This window comes from Telopea speciosissima, chromosome 4, assembly GCF_018873765.1.
Source record: "Telopea speciosissima isolate NSW1024214 ecotype Mountain lineage chromosome 4, Tspe_v1, whole genome shotgun sequence".
In the NCBI taxonomy this organism is placed as follows: domain Eukaryota; kingdom Viridiplantae; phylum Streptophyta; class Magnoliopsida; order Proteales; family Proteaceae; genus Telopea; species Telopea speciosissima.
The window spans coordinates 2,979,527-3,003,336 of record NC_057919.1 but is presented as its reverse complement, the minus strand read 5'-3'; the positions used below and the strand labels follow the sequence as shown (position 1 = coordinate 3,003,336).

The following is a 23,810-nucleotide window of genomic DNA, read 5'->3' as shown; positions in this document are numbered from 1 at the left end:
GGAAATGGACACAAGGAAAGGTACAAATTAAGTACAATTCAAAAAAAAAAGGAAGAGCGTTTTTTATGGGGAAGTGCAAGGACCATGTGTATGCAACAGTCAATCAGAGCATGCACTAGCATCTCATCTCAGGGGCAGAATTTTCACCTTCCATCCCCTCTCCCACTGTTCACCCCCAGAGAACATTTTCCCTAAAAAAACAATGGATTTCATTGTTCATGTTTGGCACCCATAGATGGTGAGATCTATGGGATTGTCATTCTCTACACTTAAGTGTGGTGCATTTGGATAATGCATTGCATTTTGAGAAAATAAATTTATGATCTATGTACGGTAGCAATATAGTTTGAGATATTGATATCGTATATCATATTGGTGAGACAATAATACGACCAAAAGATAAAACGGTAAAAAAAACAAAAACAAAAAATCATTTTAAAAGGAAAACCAAAGGGTAAATTTGTCTTATACAACCATTCATGCTGATACCCTGTCGATATCGTATCATCCTGCAAGTAACCGACCGTGCACTAAAGCTCTAAAACCATGGGTAACGCCTCCGTTGATTCCAACTCATAAAAATGGGTGTGTTTACAGGTAACCGATTTGCGTTACAATTTTCTCTCTCTCTCTCTCTCTCTCTCCCTCCTTTTACTGCTCCTTGCGTCGGGAATTCCGATGAGAGAAATCCAAATTATAAGTCACTTCCATCGTGTGTGTGTGCAACTGTGCAACTGTGCACTGTAAAAGTCAGAAAAAAACACAAGAAGCACAGAGAATTTGACAAGACTCAGATTCAGGTACAACACAATCTTTCGTTTTCCCTGTTATTCTCCCGTTTCTTCACAAAAACAAAACCAAAATAAAAATAAAATAAAACATGTCTTTTCGGTTCTTTTTTATATATAAGAATTAAGAATAAAATGGACAGACCATGAAGAGCAGCGCGCCATGGAGAGACTCACACTCTTTTTTTCTCTCTTAGAAGCTGAGAGAGAGAGAGAGAGTACTCAGAAGAGAGGAACGCTGAGTCGAGGTGTTGGTATAGCCACGAGTTGAACCGCCTTGGGAGCGGTGAGTCCATAAACGTCGTTCATGTCAAGCTCGCTGGGTTTCATCCCGTCGGGCAACTCCCATGTAAAGCAATGAAGCAGATGACCTACAGCCAACTCTAAAGCATATAACCCCAACTGCATACCTGGACATGATCTCCGACCCGACCCGAACGGCACGAACTCGAAATTGCTCCCCTTGAAATCAGGCGCTCCATCCTTCAAGAACCGTGACGGCTTGAACGAATCCGGTTCGTCCCACGAATCCTTGTCCCTCCCGATAGCCCAGGCATTAATAACCACACGTGCCCCTTTCGGGATCGCGTATCCTTCAACTTCCGCATCTTCAGCGGTTTCGTGCAGCAAGAGCGGGATCGGCGGGTGGAGGCGGAGCGTCTCCTTCATTGCACATCTGAAGTAACTGAGCTTCTCGTAGTCTGTCTCTTGGAGTCTCCTCTCCAGACCCACTACGTCGACCAATTCTTGTTGTACCCTTTTCAGTTCTTCTGGAGTCTTCATCATCTCCGCCAAGGCCCACTCTATCGCTGACGCCACTGTTTCGGTTCCCCCAAACATCACGTCCTGCGACGAAAGAAATTTCATAAAAAATGAGAATCGGACTCCCAAAAAAATAAAATAAAAAAAATTTCATGACTCGCTCTCTCACTCACTTACCATTATGATGGCTTTGATGTTATCTTTGGTGAGAGTGATGGAGGCTTGCAAGTCATCCGATTCACCGTTCTTCTTGGTTTCTTCGCTATAGAAAGCGAGCAGATCGTCGACCATGTCGGATTCAACGTCGGCATCGTCGCATCGGTTTCCGGTGCTCTTCCTCTTTTCCATATGTTCGTCGATGATCTTATCGATAAAAACGTCGAGCGACTTGCGGGCCTTGACGAGTCTCTGATGGAGACCCTGAGGGTCGACCATGCCGAGCAACGGAATGAAATCAGCCCAATTAAAAGCGCCGAACAGTTTGGAGAACTCTTGCAATATAGACACGAATTTCTCCTGACCCACCAAGATATCCGACCCGAAGGCAGCTCTGTAGGTTATGTTCATCGTGAGGGAGAACACAAGCTTGCCGATGTTAATGGGCTCGCCGGCCTTGGACGCTACCGTCCGGATCATGGACTCGACTTCATCACGGACGGAGGCCCATGACTCAGCCCGTTTGCGACTGAAGAGTCTCATCACGCAGATCTTACGCATCTGACGCCAGAAGGGGCCGTAGTGTGCGAAGGCCATATCGGCCCGATCGTAGGTTAGGTATTTAATGGCGACGTTGGCTGGACGATTGGAGAAGATGTTGTCCTGCACTTGAAGGACATGGCGAGCCATTTCTGGGGTAGACACAACCACCATGTGGAGAAAACCAAGTCGAAGATGTAGGAGACCACCGAATTGGTTGGCAAGTTTGGCGAGTCCACGGTGAGTGAGCTGGTCCATCATGTTCATGTTTCCGATGATGGGTAATCCCTTAGGTCCCGGTGGGTATGGTAGTTTCCTTCGTGCCTTAACCAATACCCCCAGTAAGAACAGCAAGGGAAGCAGGAAGAAGAACAACATGGGTGTGGGTTGAAGAAGAGAAGAGTAATCCATGGCTGGCTGGACTACTTACTTGATTGGATTGATGAACCCGATCACTTCCTTCTCTATCTCTCTCTCTCTCTCTCTCTCTTTCTCTGTGCAAAGCAAATTCTGAATTGTGTAAAACGCAGGCTTAACCTTTTACTTCTTCTAAATTAGGTTGCTCTGCTGGGGTTTAATGGAGACGGATGAGCCTTTTATACACGGTTCTTGTTGTGTGGGTTGACACTTGGGACTCTCTATAGCGATAGTTTTCTATATTGACAGAAGTACCTAATAACGCATCCCTACCATGCTCCACAACTGTTCAAACCTGGAAGCCCTCAAACTTGGTAAATTAATTATAATTTATGGTGTTTTCTTTATTTGTTTCATTTATTTGATTTCATATCCTTCCTTCTCTCTCTCTCTCTCTCTCTCCTCTCCCTCCATATGCTTTTGGATTAGGTACAGCCTTACAGGGTTTTAAAATCCTGGAATCGGGATCTGGACCAGTCCGGTCCGGTTCATTCCGGTCATTATCGATTCTAATCAAATTGAAATCAGCTATTGGATTGGTTTGAATCGGTCCGGAATTGGCCTGTAGATCCATTGGGAGTAGTTTCCTTACAAGGTTTATGGTTCAATTTGAATCAGCTGGAATTGGGATCCGCCTCTTTCGATTCCATTCAAGATCGCCTGAATCAATCATAAAATCCAATTTTTAAATCCCTGATTACAACATATATATTTGGAAAATAATATGATATATATATAGGGAAAAAAATCTCTGCTTTGTGATGCCCTCTACGCCTTCTCACATGGCATCGTAAAATGATGCCCATGCATCCTTCCTCATTGGTTTAGACACTGATGTAGAGGCTATGCGACCAAGCATCAATTTCACTTGTTTGATGGAAAAATGTTCTCTGTATTGGGGGCACATGGGGTTGGGCACAATGACTATCCATCTCACCCCATGTATTTGGGCATACCCTACACCCTCATGCCCTCCCAGACAGTCAACATCGCCCCATTTATGATATTTGGTAATTATTATGATTTTACTTTACTTTCTAGAGCCTTTCTTAAATTAGGGGGTACAATGGGATAGAATGACCCACAAGGATAAGAACCTTTCCTCCTAGTTTGTGCTTTTTCAATGTTCCACGCTTAAAATCTGAGAAATTGTATTTTCAACTCAGACAAAAAACAATATTAATAATTTTGGGTATTTGTCTTCTCAACTCAGAGTCTCAGACACAAAATCAAATTTTAAGTACATTTTTTTCCTTTTAATTATAAAGAAACATATCTGATTTATTTTTTTTTTATCGTAAATTCTATCCTCTCTTATATTATTACTTGCTATGAAACACCAATGTTAGGGGGTAGGTGACCTACCCATCTCATCTCTACCGTCCAAATTTGTGAGTTTTCAACATGATTATCATGATTTGATCATGTAATCCTAACCCTTTAAATATGGAGTTTCCAAAATATCAAGTGGATATAGAATGGGCCAGCCTTTTACCTACCACGGATTGTTCTATGTATAATTGTAAACTCTTTCTTATTAAAAAACACATAAAAAATAGATTCTGAAAGGGAAAGATAATTAGGGGCCATAAATGTTGGGATATCGGATGACGGGTCCCCTTATTACAGCGCGTCTTTGTCGCGGCAGACAGCTTAACCCGTGACGGTTCGGCTCACCATCTTACTTACTCTAACTCTTAAGCATACAATTTCATTTCAAAAACTCCTAATTAATTCCCTTTAAAATAAATGCTTAATGATCGTGGCGGCCACCTACGGTTGAGTTCTAATTTTTCATTTGCATCAGGCGCTTATACCGTAAGCATTTGTAAAATGGACGTACCAACTCAGTTCCATGAATCCATGTTCCCACAGTTTTGTTGCAGGGTGAGGGAGAGGAAAATTATCTCCTCCAGTTTCCTGCCCGGCCCTGTTCCCTAGTGCCTCTAATAAGGGGGTTGGACCTCACCCGAGCAGAGTGTTTGGACAGGGGTGCAATGATCATTGCGCCCCTTCCTTGTTAGGAGCTCTGGGAAACTGGGCCGAGCAGGGATCTGGAGGAAATAAAGAACAATGGGGAAAATGATCTGACATTATAACCGTTGGATATATATGAGAAAATCTCCGAACTCCCTTTGATTTTTGGGAGGGGATCACTGCCAAGCTGCATGACCCTTGCACCAGCATGGGGCCAATGAGTGCATGTACAGAGCATCCAACAAGGATGGTGTGTCTATCAAAGAATCCCAATGTATCAATCAAGCCATTGGACCAAATCGTTCTAAAGGCTCTACACCGATTCTGTCTCTTTAGATAAACGGGCCTCATTGATTAAGGCATAGATATATTTCTATTCAATCGTTTAGTTGTCGGTCCATAGTCGAATTCAAGGTAAATCAAACATCATGCCACTACTTTGCACCAGGAATACCCGATTATCAATTAGTTAATGCTTGAATCTGACATGTTTAGTAACCGATTGGGCCGATCTCGGGCTTCAACTAGTCAGTTTATGTTGGACCTACTATTGTAGGCCAACTTTTAACATCCTAACTCTATGGGACTTAATTTCACTATAGCTACTAGAGAGTGAGGGGGAGTGGGAATACCTTAAGGCACAAGATGAAGACAGGAGAGTCAAAACCGTAATCTCTTGGGACACCTGCATTTAGGTGGTGTGAATTTCCAACGCAATCCAGTTGGACTGATTGGTTTAGTCATAACCGAATTGAATCAAATCCTTATCGGTTTGAGGTTTTATGAATCAGGTGGAAACCAAGAAACCAAAATAAAATCGGATTGTAAACACCCTAATTGTCTTGAATTTTTTTCTTGTTAGGTTTCCTGCTCTGTCCAGTTGTTCGGCTCCTCTCATAGAGGGGCGAAAATGACAACTTAACCACACCCTGACAGTGTGTTCAGGCAAGGGGTTAAGTCATCATTTTCGCCCCTCTATGGGAAGAGCCGGACAACTATACCGAAAAAGAAACCTGAGAGGATAATGATCCAATTGATTTACAAGAAATTTTTAATATCTTTAATGTGGACTGTAGAGCTACCATGAGACCATTTTGGCAATCAATACACGAGGCGTCTAGGAATCCCAATTTCCACCCATCCCATTATATACATCAGCCATTTTGTCACGCGCTATTTTTTTGTTTTTTATGGTTTTAAGTTGGGGTACCCGCTATCTTTAGTCACCCACTTGAAAATTACTAAACTAATTAATCGATAAACACAGCTAAGCTGGGATTAGGACTTAATAGCAGAAAGTCCTATGTTTTCGATACATTGCGTGTATAATCATCATTATGACGTCAATATTTCACTAAAATTTCTATTTTCTGTGATAACTAATAAAGGTAAAATTGATGAAATTTCCGGAATATTAGGAACTTTAATTGATGAAATTATTCTAAAACGAGATTTGTATCTTAATTAGCTTAGAAGGCTATAAAATGAATAATTTTGACGGCTGAGTTAGGTAAAGTTGTCTTTTTCTTCAACCCGTTGGGTATTTGGGTGCCCGGTGAGGCCCGGAGTTTAACGTGTTGACCATTCGTAAACTTCGTAATACACGTGCAGAGGTGCCCAAAGTCCTCACGCCGGACTACCACTCTCGGGTTCTCGGGTCCCACCAATCTCTTAACTGCTGACTACTACTAATTACTAAAGGGTTCGACTACTCAAAGGTTTGCAGATGCTGTCAGGGTCAGCAGTGGTGGGACTGGGACCTACACTGTTCAAACACACCATCGGCTCTCAGAATTCGCACCAGTCGATCTAGACCGTCCAAATTCCGGGCCAGCCCTTGCCCAGATTACCGAACCGGACAAAAACGATCCAAATTTTAATAACCTTTGCTTCAACTGCTCGTCGACGTTGCTTATAACCAAAACATGCCAAAAACGCTACTAACGATGTTTTTTTTTTTTTTGGGGAGACAGGAGGGGTATCCGACTTTAGGCCGACTAAATCCCCCCTGGGTTCGTACATGACCCCCGCACCACGTACGAACCGGGAGCTTCTGGGCCCTAGTGAGCCTCAGGCGGGAGCTACTAATGATGTTGATATGTTTATAAAGCTTCGAGACTCCCCGAAAGCTTGGGTCCCATTTGGAGCGACACTCGACCAATCCATATTTAAAAAAGGACGGGAGAGGGTTTTTGAGCAAGCGGCATCATAATTCAAGTATCAGTATCATATCAATCGTATCGATCAATATTTATCAGTATTATTTGCTAATCTCGTATTAGTGTATTAGTATTTACTTAGGGCAAAATGGTCCAAAAAATGATTCTCCTCCAGGAAATGTCTCGATATTAGTATCAATATCAATCGGGAGTACCATGATTCAAATACATGAGTGGCATAGAGGAGGAGTACACACTTGAGGTGCAACGAAATAAACTAGCATACCAATTCGGCTTTCCTCTAGCTGTGGCGGGAGCTGGAAGATCCAGCCCAGCCAAAATAGGGGGTTTTTGATGATCTAGAGGAGAACCAGATCCCTAGCGTATCATCCCCTGGTGGTTGGAGAACCTTTTCCCAAAAGGACTGATGATCTTACAGCAAGCAGAAACTAAAGGATTCATCATAGTAGTTAGTAGTAACTATATATAAAAAAGGAGTACCCAGTGCACAAGGCTCCGATTACGACGAGGAGAGGGATATATGAAAGAAGCCTTACCCCCATTTATCATTAGAATTTAGAGAAAATTCAAAATTGAAGAATAGATGTCGGGAAATGGGTTGTGCCATCTCCTTCTACAGTTATCCTTGAGAGGTATGGATATGATGCTTAGGTGACGAATGATAGAGAGAGGGAAAGAAATAATTTCAAGTTGTGCTGTTAAATCAGTCTCATTGTGAGGAAGGAGTTAAGGTTGTTGGTGAATTCTTCATAGGTTGTAAAGATGAAGAAGAAAGCACATGGGCCATGGGAACAAGAGTCTCTAGAAGTTGTTTTTTTTTTTTTTTAAATATACACATATATTTTCAAGTTTCTGCGTCCAGACTCAGGAAATTGCGAAGATGCCATTCTACCTCAATGGAAATCGAAAATCCCATCCATGGTGATGCTCATGTGTCTGTTCTCATTGATCGCCACGTTGATGCATGGACTACACACCAGAGAACGATTTTTTTCCTTATATTTTTAGTCTCAAATCAAATTGATACGGTATCGACTGTGACCCACATGGATACCCAATCGAATAAATAAAACCATGGGTAGAACTGTAAATGGACCCAAAATAACTATATCCATATTTACTATATTTATTTATTTAATATTTTTACACTTGTTTTTTTTTTTTATTCATTTCCCTTTATTTGAATAAATGATATATTTACCCAAAAAAAAAAAGAATAAATGCTATATTTATAATACATGTCTCTAAATGATTAGATATTGATCAGATCAGATATTTTACCCATATTCGACCAATTATTGATGAGATACAATATAAACGATCGGATCTTAAATGGATATAATATTAGTTTTTTTTTGTTTTTTTTTTTTTGGGGATAAGTAGGATATGATATTAGTGAATCGCTATAAAAAATAAATGGGTCATATCTAGTTTAGTTTAAAGCCCTAATTTTGGCCAATTGGTTGGATTTCTAGGAAATGATCTAAATTAGTCATTTGTCAATTTTACAATCCATATTCATTCGTATATGTTTTAAATAAAAAAAAATCATATATGATCAAGATGTTGACTCTTGTTTGGTGCTAGAATTTTGCCCATCATGGATGACTAAAAAGGGGTCAGAAGGGGCCCATGAAGGATCAACACTTATTTCAGAAAGACTTGACTTACTATAGACCGATAGGGGAGGAGGGGTCTTGAACTCGTGACCAGCATACCCCAGACACCACTTCAACTAATGGTCCCAACCATCAGTCCAAGACCGATGGGATTTTAATCCTCTCCAATTCCTAAAAGCATGCAGTGCGATAGTGTTAAGTGGAGATGTTGACACCTGACAGCTCAGACATCCAATGGTCCAAGCTCATTGACATCCACTGTTGGATGTCCAACTTACCAGGCATCGACATCTCCACCTAGCACTGCCACAATTAATGCATGCTTTTAAGAATTGGAGAGGATTATTAATGGACATGCTCCATATATAATAGTTCAATATCATTTAGTTACTATACTTTTATGGGCGCGTACTTCTAGTTTCATGCATGTATCATTTAATTAATGAAAACACATAAATTGTAAACCTATTCTATGACTCATTATGACATTATCATATCCTATAATTTTTCAAGTATTATTTTTTTAATGGGAGAAAACCCCTCACCCACCAAACCAGTACTTATATTACAAAATAATTCGTAGGTTAAAAAAATATTGGCTTAGCTGTGTTGTTGGTTTTTTTTGTTTTTTGTTTTTTTTGGTTGTTGTTGTGTTGTTGGCCATCATACTGGTGATTAGATCTAATTAAATTCATTAGTTTTAAGGGGTGATGTTCTTTGTGTCTAGACACATGGGTTTGCCATTCATGGGGGCAGGGTGGTTATGTCGCCCACCTCCATGTGTTTGGGCATAGCCTGTTCCACCGGCACATAAAACATTCTCCCAAGTTATGGGTTATCAATTATGTGTGATACACTCAGATGTACTTCATCCATCCTTACTATTTGAGACGTGTTGGCATTTGCCACCGCTTCCAGCTCGAGGATGCGCTGGAGAGAGCCAAAACATGAGATTAAAAAGTGAGTTAAGAGTTTGGAGAATATAGCTTTACCAGTGCAATGCTTGCATGCATACAATTACACACCATAAGATTAAACATGAGTTACAATTTTAAGACTAAAAGTCTAAAACTAGACCAACAAAATTTATTTATAGAGCTTTAAGAGTAGGGATTTGGATGTCTAACTACTATGGCACCCTATTTCAAAAATTTTCTTGCTTGCATCCTCTAGTTAAAATTGGAATGTTTTAGTCATTACCATATGAAGAAGAAAGCTGCCCCAAATTAAGCATTAGATATTACTTAATTGTAACTATTCTTCCTTTTATATATATATATAATACAATATCCTTCCACCATATGTAGTAGTTTTGAGGGGATAGGATAACTACTCTCTCTCATATCTACCCTTTTTTTTTTTTTTTTTGGGTAAACAATATATAGCATTTAAGAGTTGGGATTTGTATGTTTTACCATCTTAACAAGGGAAACTAGCATGGGCCCCATATTTCAAAATTTTCTTATTGGTATCCTTGAAGATTGAAAATGAAACCATTTTAGTCATTACTACAATGATATTTGAAAATGACAATGCTCCTCCAACTTTCAGCATTAAGTATCATCACATATTTTACAATATTTCTTAACCTTTTTTGGTTGTGAAGAGGGGTTAGAAAAATTACTCTCTCTCTCTCTCAGCTCTAAACGAGTATTTGGTTATAAATTTTTGGATTTGGATGTCTTACCTTTCTAATAAATGAAAATTACTTTGAAGCGTCATATATCAAACATTTTCCTAATTATTGTCTCAACGTTTGAAGGACCTTTCTTCTTGTTTTTTTCACCATTCAAGTATTACATTACACACTACATAATGTTTGAAAACAACATTTAACTTGTCACTTTTTAGTGTACAATATCCTTGTTTCGGGTAATATTAATTCAATTTATATATGCATCACTTCTCTATTCTCAATTTCTTCAACATGGATTAATGGAATTTTTTATTTATTGACCAATCTTATTCATCCAACACTATATTTATTAATTGATTGTGAATTTCTCCCCTACCCCTCCCAAACCAACTCCAAAGAATCAAAAAATAAAGATACTAATTTATGAGAACAGGATGAGTCAAGTCCGACCGACCAGTTTAATTGGGATAAAGTTATGTTGTTGTTGTTGTTGAAGGATGAATCAAGTTGGAATTGTCAAAGTATAAGAGAGCCTTTTTTGTGATGATCTACAAAGAGAAATAATCTCTATTAATGCTAATGGAATTAGTCAAAATGGGTTCAAATTTGGTGTTAATACAGCAATGGTGCAAGACCCTATCTTCCATGTTGCTTGTCAATTGGATAGAATAAAACTTTTGGGGGAAAGATGACACCATATATTAGTTATTTGTCAAATCAAGGGTCTTAATTCAATTGTATGGCTTATATTATATATTTATATTGCCTTATTAAACTAATCTAAAGTGTTTTGTTATTTCTTTCTTTTTCTTCCCATTAAGGGAGGCAATTACAAGGGATGATGGGTTCATATTTGACTAAAATTGTTGGACAAATAATAAATAATCAATATTATGACGTTGTAATTTATTAAATGCTGTTGAGTCAAAAAATTTTATACTCCTATAAACCCAAATAGATTCATGGGATTTTTTTCTATTTCTTTCTCTTTTCTATTCTTAAGCTCTTTTCCTCCTATTCCTTAAGATGTTTTTTTCTAATTATAATTGGTATTTTGATAGGAACTAATTCATAAAATATTTTCTTCATAATTATTAATTACAAAGGGTGGCAATTTCAATTCTTTCCTTTTTTAATTTTTAGTTTTTTGAGAGAGAGAGAGATCTAAAACGCAGATTTGGAATGGATTTCTATTGCAATTACAACCATCGGATCAACGTAGCAAAGAGTTGTGGAGCTTTAATTCCTAGGTTATGATTTATACTTGTGATCTAAATAGAGTTTAATTATTCTAATCTATTCATGGACTTTGTCTTTTCTTCTTCTTCTTCTTCTTCGAGTTCTCTCCCTCTAATATAATATTTTAAAAAATAAATTTCTCTGAACCTAATGTATATATAATATTTTTTATTTTTTTAAAAAAATGAATAAAAAATATTTATGTGAGTAGACATGAGAAATCCCTTAGGTTTAGAGAAACCTTTCCCATTATTTTTTTTTAATTTTTTTATGTACATGACTCATTGGCTCATAGAGTTGGACATATTACATACATAAATTTCCACATTGAATGAAAATAATGGCCGTCAAACCATGCCAGTTGGTTCCAATGTCAACCATTGGGGCTTATACCACAAGGTCGAGGTCTGCAAGTATCAAAGCAATATAGGAATTGCATACCAAGACATGGGAGGATAATTGATTGAATTTAAGTAAAAAAAAAAAAAATTGAATATTTGACCAATCTAGTTCACTTCTCCAACATCCAATGACCATAATTGTCGAACCACACTTTCACTTACCAAAAATAGATGACCCATTTAGAAAACCTCTTCAAACAGGTTGGTCTAGAAAAACTTTCACCATATAAAAAAACATGAAAACAAAACATAACAGAGACCGGATTGATCATGAGGCTGGGATAATATAATCAAATTGAGCAAGTCACTAATCACATGATAAAATTATTATAAAAAAGGATTGTTATGGTACGTACATTTATTTTATTTGTTTTCTTCTTCTTCTTCTTCTTCTTCTGCTTCTAAGAAGCTACGTATGGCCAGCAAATATCATAAGAAGATTAATGTTAATCTCTTCTAAATTATAATATATAACAACAGTTAGTCATTGTCGTTAGTTCGTATTGTCTGGTCTTATATATTAAATAAACATTATATGAATAACCTACATTGATTCATCCTGATTATCGCTAACTAATTAGTCCGATCGAGTTAGGTCAATTCTAGCCAAGCTTGATTGATTCTGAGATTATTATTTGAATTAAAATTAAATTAGAACTGATCTGACCTTATTCCAACTTTTAAACCTTATATATTAAGGTTCCCCCCCCCCCCCCCCACCCCCCACCCCCACCCCCACCCCCACCCCAAAAAAATAGGAAGCAAAACTTCAACGGCAATATAATATAAAACTACCAAAAAATATCCAAGTGGCTACATCATAAAATAAGTTTAAAAACTATTTATTAAATAAATAGGAATCTATCTATTCTTTTATTCTTTCATGTTGTTGTTCATAATTCATTTGTTGAGACATCCCCGAGAGAGACTGCCTGACGAGACCTTTCAGCCTCCATTAATAAGTTTGGTACATGCATCATTACATAAACTATTTTGATAGATTTTTAAAAAGCCTTAATGCTGCATGACCATGAGAACCCAACTAATAAATGCTCATTGAGAGTCTACGTATTGGTATACGCCAATCGTTACGAAAATTAAAGTAATTGTTAGAGTAGGTTTGATACATCTATAGTTGACTATTTGGTATCTTAGTAATATAGATAAGGTTCTTTAAGCGGGAAAATATATATATATATACCCCCATCAATGGGATCCATTCTAACATTTCTTCTACCAAAAAAAAAAAAATTCTAACATTTTTTTATTCTATTTTGATCATGTGGGCACCATATGGATGATATTATTTTTCAATCCCTCATTGGTTGTAGGGTGCAGATTCCTTCTTACAGTGTCTTTGTAGGAAACCTTCTCCCCCCCCCCCCTCCAAAAAAAAAAAAAAAAAAGATATTATAGGTATCATGGTATCAGCATATTTTATTTCTGGGAGTAGTTTCGGTGGACAGCAATTTACAGACAGAAAATGGTGGATGGACAACTAGATGTGCAATGTGATAAATCAAGTGAGACTAAAATATTAAGAAAGGTAGATCCTTACAAGGTTTCCTGTTGTGTTAAGTTTCAACTTGTTCAGTGTTGGACAACAAATACTGGAAAAATCCATGACTACCAAGTATAGTTGCATGAGACTACAAGGCATGTATGGACATAAAGGTTAAGCGATTGAATTAGATCCTGAAATTTTACAAGTGTAAACCATTTTCTAGATATTATACAATCAGAATTATCACACAACTCTTCCACATGGCAGGATAATTGTGTTTATCCACCAATTTTATTCATGAATTGTTGATCACAAAAACTTTCATCTTCATTTATTTATTGGTCATGAAGAATTTCATAAACGAATGTGTATGAAAACAAATCCCTTATATTTTTGTGGGTTTGAAGAAAACATAGTTAAAACGAGAATGACAAACAAAATTGTTTAATACAATGTAATTAAAACATCTTAGAATTTGTACATAAATAAAAAATACAATCAAACATTTCAAGAATGACAAGAAAACGAATGATATATACAAGTTTTAAACATTTATATTTTATATTTGAAAAATGTGAGATCAATAAAACGATAATATATATATATACACATAAATTATGGGATCAACTCATATCTTATTAATTAAACATTAATATTTGATGTATAGATTGTAAATATATAATATTAAATTAATTTTAGGAAACAAGATTTAAATGACCATATTTTTCCAGTTCAAAAAAAAAAATTTGTTAAACATGTTTTAACAGAAGAGCAATAGTGCAATATTGTGTATTTTCAACTCAATAAGATTACTTGACAACCTCTAGCTGTTCCCCATAGAAGATAAGAGGATTCCAATGCTCTGCTACGTCCCTGATGTTGATGACCAGGTTGTCCGTTCCAATCATTCTTTAGATCTGAAAGAACGTCTCACTTGTCACCTTACGTGCCTCGGTACCTAGCCAATCTGATCTAGGTTTTTTTTTTTTTTTTTTTTTTTTTTTTTAAATAAAAATAAAAATCAGATATAGGGTTTTTCTTTATTATACTATTAGCCTTCTAAATTAATTGCTTAATCGATTCAATTTTTACTATAAAATAGCTTAGATTTTCGATTCAGGCCGATTCAAATCGGAATCCTCTTTGATAGATTTCGTTTCTGATTCCAAATTTTAAAGCCTTGTTTATAATAAAAACAAAATTCTCATATACAATTACAACCCAATTCTCAAGGATTTGTGGCATGAGAGAGAAAGACCGTGGAAGAGAAAATTATATTGAATGTCACACGCTCAATGGATTTTACCATGCAATCAACATGGGAACAAGTACAAAATCACTATGATGAAGTTCATTAGAGCAGCGTGTGAGAGAATGTTAGATCAGTGAACCATCGTGTCGACAAAAGATGTGGTCCATCGTCACTTGAATGAATGTAGGATACTTATTTCTTAGTATTAAGAGTCATCACCTAGATTAAGGTCTAAGATTATATTCATATTTTTTAATAGATCGATTCTATGTTAATTTGTCCAATTGTGAGATTGCTACAAATCCGGTGGCGAACCAAGGAACTGAGGGTGTTAGGCACAACAGTCCACCCAATTAAACTGGATTTTCTTTTATATATTAATAGAATCATTAATGTTCCTAAGCATATGAAAGGAACAACTACAAAAGCAAACAAAACAAAATTTAAACTACTAAAAGGCATGCATAAAACTTACTTCATTCTAACCACGTTACAAAAGAAAAGTTAGTAAATATAATACAAATCTAAATCTGTCAAAACTAGACAAGGAAAGGTTGGAAACTTACTTTAATTATCCAGACACACTACATAAGGAATGTTAGTAGACACAATATAGATTATGCCAAAAATATCAAAATCATGAAAAAGAAAAGAAAATCTAAAAAGTACTATTTATCCTAAAATATGCAATCTTACATTGTAATGAATGAATTGTTTTTTTAAGATAAAAATAGTAAGCTATCTATCATTTTTATACCATGGATTCATGGAATGACAAAGAACTACTCTTATTTTTTATTTTTTGAAATTCATATGGGAGAGAAAATGGTCAAATGACCTGAATAACCTTATGCAATATTATGCAAACATGCAAAATAAATATATTAAAAAATATCTAAATTATTAGGAAAAGTAGTTTAAAAGATGGGTCTTGCAAGTCAAAATTAAAATATTCTGTATAATATTAGTCAAACAATTCATTTTCAAATACAAATGTTGTAGTCATAAAAACCACCTAATCAAGAAGTTTGAACTGAGTTCAAGGTCAGTGACCGATCAACCATACTAAGGGTATCTTGGTAATTTATCATAATTAATTTTCTTAAATCCCCGAGATGACTTGACCCACTAGTTTGACTGTTTGAGATTAGACCAGGCCTCCCAACCCAAAACTGGACCTCAACAATTCATCATTGCCCGGTACATTCACAAGGTAACCAAATGATCGAGGTGTCTATATGACCATTTCTTCACAAGGTAACCTAGTCAACATTTTTTTTTGGCAGAAGTTTTTATGCACGGTCTGCATTAGTTATTGTTAGATGGGCATTTATGTCCATTCAAATTGACCATAAAACCCCCGTACCCACCTTTTGAATGACTGATGCATGGAATCTACCGTGCACAAACTCCTTTCCCTCTTTCTTTATAATCTTACCCCCTTGGAAAGTCAAACTGTCATTTTACATCACCTTATTAGACAAGGGCAAGGCGATGACTATTGACATAGCCGTTTAGTTGAGGTAATGAATATTCTTCAGTAGACAGAGAAGACAAGAGAAAGAAAGGACCAATTTCAGGCCCTGGGGCCAGAATGCTGTAGGGCTAACCCGCCCCATGCTCGATTCTCGAGATTCATGGGCCTTCTCGTGAAGATCTTCGAACCGAATCTTCGCATCTACTCTATCTTAGAGGATGAACCACGCCTTCACTATGGGCCCTTGTTATCGCATTGATTCTTGCCGGCCCTTCCTGATGGATTAATATTTAGGGATAAATATTATCTTTCTTTTTTTTTCTCTTTTAAATTAAACTCAAATAAATAGAAATGATTGAAGTTTTTCTATTTAGAATTGTGTTAGGTCTAATTCCTATTACTTTGACTGGATTATTCGTCACTGCATATTTACAATATAGACGTGATGATCAGTTGGACCTTTGATTAATTAACATCTCTTTTTTGATTGACCTATTGCGAAACAAAAGATAAAAATAGGCAAAGTCTTCCTCGTCACCCTCGGTCCTCGGTAAAGAAAAAGTACATCCATCTAAGATCATTATTACTACCTCTATTATACCGTGCATTATATCCCTACTATTCTCCAATACCTTTTTTCGTGTCATCCAAAGGCCCTTGATGAAGGATTCTCTCTCCCTCCATCATAGGTGAAAGGAAAGTAGGTCCATAACAATATAAAATGATCACAAGATCCCAGATTTTAAGAATTTAAGATGGGTGGGGGGGGGGGGGAGAGGGAGAAGATAGAGAAAGAGGGCTTCATCACATAGTGAAGATATAAATCCTTCTCTCCAACACATGTGCACCACTCCTCAGTTGTGCTTCATCGATATGTGCCATCTGAATGATACTCAGATCACGTATCGATGCGACGCTGGACAATCTCCAACTCGGGGGTGTATTGGAGAGGAGCCGAATCCGAGTAGTTTCTCATTGACTCGTGAGAACACACATGCACACTCTCTCTGACCGTTGTGATCGAAGTCCAAGTTTCTGCTTGTCATAAGAAGAAAAAAAAAGTCCAAATTTTTAAACGTCCTAATTTTGGGGTTGGACAAAATCTTCCAATTATGGCGTAGAGGTGTAACGCGTAGTGTCTTGGTTTTGGGTCAGCAACGATACCTGAGACTCCTTATAAGGGTTATCCAACGCAATTAAGGACAGAAGAAAAGAACTGAAAAGAAAAAAAAAATTAAAGAAAAAAAGTCAAAGAATGGAAAGAGTATGATTTCTTAACAGTTTATACGTAATATGGACGAGGAAGACACGTATGGAGATTGCTTGGTCCACATAAATGCCCGGAGGTATCTGAATCAGAAGAAGAAATTTTCATTCTTGACAAAGGCATCTTTAGCCTTTTCCAAAACTTCTCCTTGTCCATAGCCGAAGGTGGTAGATCTTTTCTTGTAGGGGTGTCAAAAGTTTTCCTATATCGGTGTGCTTGATTTGAATTGATTGGTTGAAGTTGATGATCGATTATTAAACATGTCAGGTTCGAGCATTGACGGATTACTAATCAGGTGTTTTCGATGCAATGCTGTGGTTTGACGGTTTTCTAATCGAATATTGTGATTGATCGATAATCGATCGTTTATAATTCAATTTTGCCCGATTATAGCCATTTATAGCCCGATTAATCTATTTAAAACCTGCTTAGCCCGATAATAGATTGTTAATTGATCAACCGAATAGAAACATGTCCATGCCTTTGACTTACTAGGCCCGATTACTAAACGGACAAAAACGGTGTGGGGCCTTAAATTAGTGGGGATCAATTAGGCCCAGTCAATTGATACCCCTAAATTTCTTGGTTTTGAGCTTTTTTATTTTTCATTTCCCTAAACTTGAGGATATTATGATTAGAGGACCCAATGTTTAATTAAACCTAATTTAGTATGATTTTTATTTCTATTTCATGGGGTGATTTCTAGTTCGAAAATCATGTGGTTTGATTTCTGCACCTTATTTTAGTGAAATAGAAATTCTATAGAATGTAAATACCTGCATTTTTATATATTAATATAATTTCTCCTTCTTCCAAAAAAAAAAAAAAAAAAAAAAAATCATTCGTGAGGACCAATTGTTCTAGTGTGCATTGAACAATTGGATGTTGGCCTTGGTGTGTGTGACAGCCTGCCCAGCCATTCGATGTTCCCTGGATGCATTGACGTGGTGGAGAGGATCCAAGTCTCTGTATCCATCGATGATTCATAAAACCGTGGTTTGAAGGGCCTTGGGTTACGGGTACAACTCGAAGTCCAAAACCCCCTCCCTCATCATACAATTCCTTCTCTCCCCATTGTTCCTCATTGGATATAAATGTCTTTATCCTCACTATTGGTTCCGGTAGGTAAGATGCCAATATAAATGAGTGTAATGTGTAGATCCATCTCCCCTATTGCATTGATACTTTTTAATAGATTATTCTTAGTGTAATTATGCATGGTGACAAAAAAACTATCAATATTTCATTAGCATACAAAAAACAAAAATCATTTACATATAAGATAAAATATAATTATGAAATTGACATATTAATTACTCAAAATACCTTCATTATAAGGAGGTTTGAACCGAAGATTTTGTTAGAAAAACAAAACTCTATGTAACCCCAATCGAGTTACACCAAGCAAAATCTTTTTTATTTTTAATTTATAAATGGGAAAAAGATTGCTTATGCACTTCTCATATAATAAACTGTACGTGGGGTTCACATTAATATTCTCCCTCCTATTTTAACCATGTGGGCCCATTTGATTTTAAAAAATGATATCATTTTTCAACCCTCATTAGTGTAGTGAAGATTCCTTCCTACAGTGTCTTTATAGAAAACCCTCCACTTTATTTTTTTTAATAAAAAAGAAGAGAGTAATACAAAATCTTGACTCGGTAGTAAATGGTGAATAGTTTCTAAATTCAAAAGTGGGATAAATAATAGGTTGACTGGGTGAGATTTCTCTCTCTTGTGAACTATTTCCTACGAAACGGGAGTACAGAAGAAGGCAAAGGTAGGGTCGTTTTGACAGTTGTTAAGTCCAAGTTCAAACCGTCGGAAGAGAAAATGTAGAAATGAAAATGGGAATGGGAATGCCAATTCTTGCCCATCCGAATGGGTCAAGCAATACTAGTTTTCTAGAGTTCAGATTGATTCCACCCTATTTCAAACGATTCCAACTGAATCCAAATTAAAATCGACAAAAAGGTCAATCGGTTGATAATTATTATTATTATTATTATTATTATTATTATTATTATTATTATTAGAAGAAGAATAAGAAGAAAATATGTGAAATGGGCCACCCCTCTTTTGAGTTTGGACTTTGAAGTACTTAGAAATATTTCAATTATGGCGCCGGAGGCAAGGAGTGACTTGGTTCTGTGTTGTACTCGATCATCGGGTCAGTAACGGTACCAACGGAGACTTCTATATATAAAGTCATCCAACGAGAGAGAGAGAGAGAGAGAGAGAGAGAGAGAGAGAGAGAGAGAGAGAACAAGTTTTCTTCTCAATGTTTACAGTTTATATTTAATGTGGTCCACGTACATAAAATGCCCGGAGCCAGAGTCGCCACACTAAAAGAAGATAATTTCATTCTAGGTGAAGGCAACTTTAGCGTTTTTTTATTTCAAGATTTTTCCATTAATTAACCTTTTTGTCTTTAAAAGTTAGAGAACTAACTAACTAACTAACTATATAACATACGTACGTTCACACATATGGTCGTCTTATTGCTGTCCTTAATTGAAGATAGATGGTGTGGATACCTTTTTCTTTTTCTTTTTCTTTTTCTTTTTCTTGGTTTTGAGCTTTTCATTCTTCGTTTCGTTCCACTAAGCTTGGGGATACTAATTATGATTTAATAGTTAATAGAGGACCAAATATGCTTAATTAGTCTCGTCGACGGATAAACCAAGGCAGCCAATTTTCAAGTCTCACTTTTATTTGGAATTTCCCATTCTCACTCACCCCATAGGGCCATAGCCCCTCCTCCCTCCCCTGACCCCTCCCACTAAATTACACCACATAATTTTCAACTCTTTTAACTTTTATTATTAGATTCCCATCCTCACTTTTTATTGATTTGTTAGTAAATTGCTACCCATATGTCAAAAAGGGGGACTTAAATCATATTTATAGTTTTTCTCAAAGGGTTCTCTGATCGAACAAGGGATAGCATAAAAGACCAATGAGGTGAGGTGCAACATAATGGTTTCATACGTAAGAGGGGCAGTGAGATCATTTCATGTGAAAAAAATACATAAAATGAATGTGAGTCACATGCATGGCCAATCATCATTTGTATTGTTGATGGAGAAAATAATAGTCAAGTCCATCCACGTCAAAATATATATCCTCCAAAAAGGGTTCTCATCTGAGCAAGTGACGGCATAAAAGAGCTAGCAATGAAGTGCAACATAATGGTTTCATACATAAGAGGGGCTGTGAGGTCATTTTATGCTTATGTGAAGAAGAGACACAAATATATGAATGTGAGTCACAACTCCAATCATCAATTGTATTGTTAAGAAAATAATAGCCAAGTCCGTCCACATCAAAATGGTTGGATTGGATTGGGTTAGGTTGGGTGGTAGTTGGAGGATAAAATTGGTTTAGTTTTTCTCAATTCTCAATTCTCAATTCTCAATTCTCAATTCGGCATAAATGCATAATAGGGGGGGAAAGGAAAGAGATGTGAATGTAATCATCAATATTGTACCAATGTAATGTGAAAAAGCGAAAATGATAGGACAGGTGTGATCACCTGAGTGTATGTAGGTAGGGCGTACACATATTAGCAGGTGATCGATTCCAGGGTTCATGGTATCAGTTTCGGATTGGCCTTATTGGTTAATTATACGTATCGGTATCGTTAGTACACGATACCAGTGCAATATCTATGCCGTAGCATAGGTATCAATACAAAAGGGTAAAATGGTCCAAAAAAAACTAAGGTAACATTATTTTAAGGGGTAAACCGATCCAATCCAACTTGATATGGCGAATCAGTATGGATATCAATATTAGTTGACACCAATACGGACGGGTGGCTCTATCTCTCTCTCTCTCTCTCTCTCCCTCCCTTCCTTCAGGCTTTGGATCACCCCTAGTGATTGGGTGGATGTTATTGACTCCAACACCGCAATACAATATTAATTGACACCAATACGGGTGGCTCATGAATGGGATGGCCGACCCTGAATTGCCGGCCTCCTGGGCTAGCCATCTATTGGCATTCCAACCAATAACTGCTCTCTACCTTTCATTTTAAGCTCTTTTTTTTTTTTTTATTAAATTTCTTCCAAAAGGGTGTTCTCTCCAATTAAAGAACCACACTATGACCAAGGTGTGTGTGGTAAAAGATTATTCTCTCTATCGTCACCATCTAAAATATGAGAGAATGACAGTTGTTGCAAATCCTTCCATAAGCTACTTCGATGATGGTGATGATGATGATGATATGTATGTACATCAACTTCCCCAACCGACATTAACTCATCCATCCCAATCCTATATATATATAATCTTATTCTTAATTAATTACCATGATAATGCCAAAATAATCAGTGGTGCGGCAGGTTCTAGAATCCAATTAATAATCTTTTTCCTTAATTACTTTTTTCAATTACCCAAAATTTCTCGACGCTTCATTTATTTCGTCAACCTGACCTCACCTTGAAGATTACCTTTCACAGTTTGAGTACGTATCTTCTCTTCTTCACACCATTGCTGTCTTTCTTTTGCTTTAGATGTTAAATCTCTCTCTGTCTCTGTCTCTCTCAATGTGGGGATTTTAAATTTGACTTTTTTTTTTTCTTCTTCTTGTTATTTATTATTATTTTTGTGTGGGGGGAGGGGGGGTTGGGTTGACCACTTCTGATCATATCTTACTTATGATGGACATGATTTGAAGTTTGTGGGTACCCAATAAATCCATTAGCTGTGGTGGGAATGTGGATTATTATCTATTTTCTTCTCCCTTATCATCAAACATTAAATTATAGGCCCAAATTATTTCTTGAAAACTCACTGGTCATTACACGTACATGCTATGCATTCAAGAAGAGAAAGAATGAAAAAAAAAAAAAAAAAAAAAAAAGAGTCCAGTTGATGAGGGGATCTTTACGTAGTTGCCTAATTACCATGTGCATATATGACATCATGTTTTGGAACGAAAGACTCAGAAGATCACCTAACCTCCAATCCTAGCACAACTTCTTACCAATTAGGAGAACCAACTAGAAAGAAACCTAAAAATTTATTAAAACTTAATTATTTTCAGGCTGTGCGTATGGGTTTGAATGTTTCTCGATCCAACTGGGCCACTACTGTTAGATATTTTTTTATGTCTCCTACAGTACAATCAATATATGTGGGAGACAAGATATTTATGTTTGCTTCCTTCAATTCATTGGCCTTGCTCTCTCTCTCTCTCTCTCTCTCTCTCTCTCTCTTGTTTTTAAAATTAATCAATAAAGAAAAAATTTTAAGATAATTAATGGTGTCATAGGGTTAGTCCTAATTAATCGCATTCATCCTTATAACATTAGATCATTATTGGCAAGGGGTTGTTAAGTATTCTAATGAATCCCTTAGTACTTTTAATATATGGCTACATATTTAAAACTAGATTAAAATTATGACTTGTCCTTAGTTGGACAATGACATTACACTTACATATATATATGCTATATAGTAAGGTAAGCTATCTCCTATGCATGCAGAGTCTTGTAAATCTCTATTCTAGCTTACAATTAAAAGGAAAACAGAAGTCCACAACCCCAGTGTGCAGATTTCTACGCGCATACTCCCTCTCACATCCCACTCATAGACAAGTACATTCTGGCTGGCATCGTGGCAATTCTTCTCCCATAATTAATAAATTAAGCAAACCCATACTTCACTAACCACCCATGATAGGAGCCCAACCCAACCCACATTAATATAGGTTGCGGACCATTGCCAAAACAAAACGAACAAAATTATACCCAAAGAAAAACAATTAGAAACTTAGTTATTAATTAAAGGGGAGAGGAGGGTTCTCTGGGCGAGTAGCATATATAGAGGAGCTCACCAATGATTTGCGTTGAAACAGTATCATACATTGGAGAGCATCAAGGTCATTTCATGTGAGAAGAAAAGAGATAGACACAAAGATGCTAGCATACTCTGTCTCGACACCTCAGCAGCTCAGAGAACCTTTTCCCTTAACTAAATTAGAATTGGAAATCAGATTTGCTTGGATCAGGTTGATCCCTGAGTTCAAAAACCCATTTTTTTATTTGTATCAAACAATACAAGGCATAAAAATAATTATAAATTGATCATGGGCCGGCCGGCCCATGTGCTTATATGGGCCTTGGATTTAGATCCTTGTCTTGAATTGGAACAATGTTTACCCCTGCCCAATCCTCACAGTATAGTATCGACATGAAATTGGTTATAAAAGGCTCTCCTGAGATCCGTGAGAATGATGGTCGCTACAATGCTCCACATGAGCACGGTCTCGGTTTGGGCTCCTAATTAACCATAATAGACAGCAATGGGCAATGGCCAATTAACTAAGAATAGGCCCAGCCCATTAATCCTATTTTCTATACGGATTAATCATTACTCTTTGAGCCTTTGAGGTTTGAGCTTGTATTACATCCGTGTCTACATACATAAAACCCCTGTTTGTTTTATTGTAAAATTTTCCATGCAAATGATATCTTACATGAATATTTTCACCTAATATGTATTTGTTTTCCTATTTTTTCAATGCCTTTTCCAGCATTTCGTTAGAAACAAATATAGTGGAAAACCTATTTTACAAAAAACA

The 23,810-nt window shown here is 36.7% G+C and overlaps 1 protein-coding gene across 1 annotated transcript; it reads right to left on the bottom strand.

The window, feature by feature from the left end:
* Positions 1 to 994: 994 nt before the first annotated feature.
* LOC122658753 (cytochrome P450 84A1-like) lies at positions 995 to 22,439 on the bottom strand. The gene is made up of 3 exons (XM_043853853.1): positions 22,409 to 22,439; positions 1,728 to 2,660; positions 995 to 1,634 (listed from the first exon to the last, which is right to left on the bottom strand). Exons 2-3 carry the CDS (start codon positions 2,655 to 2,657, stop codon positions 1,011 to 1,013), a joined length of 1,554 nt encoding a protein of 517 aa, XP_043709788.1. The 5' UTR covers positions 2,658 to 2,660; positions 22,409 to 22,439; the 3' UTR covers positions 995 to 1,010.
* Positions 22,440 to 23,810: the final 1,371 nt, after the last annotated feature.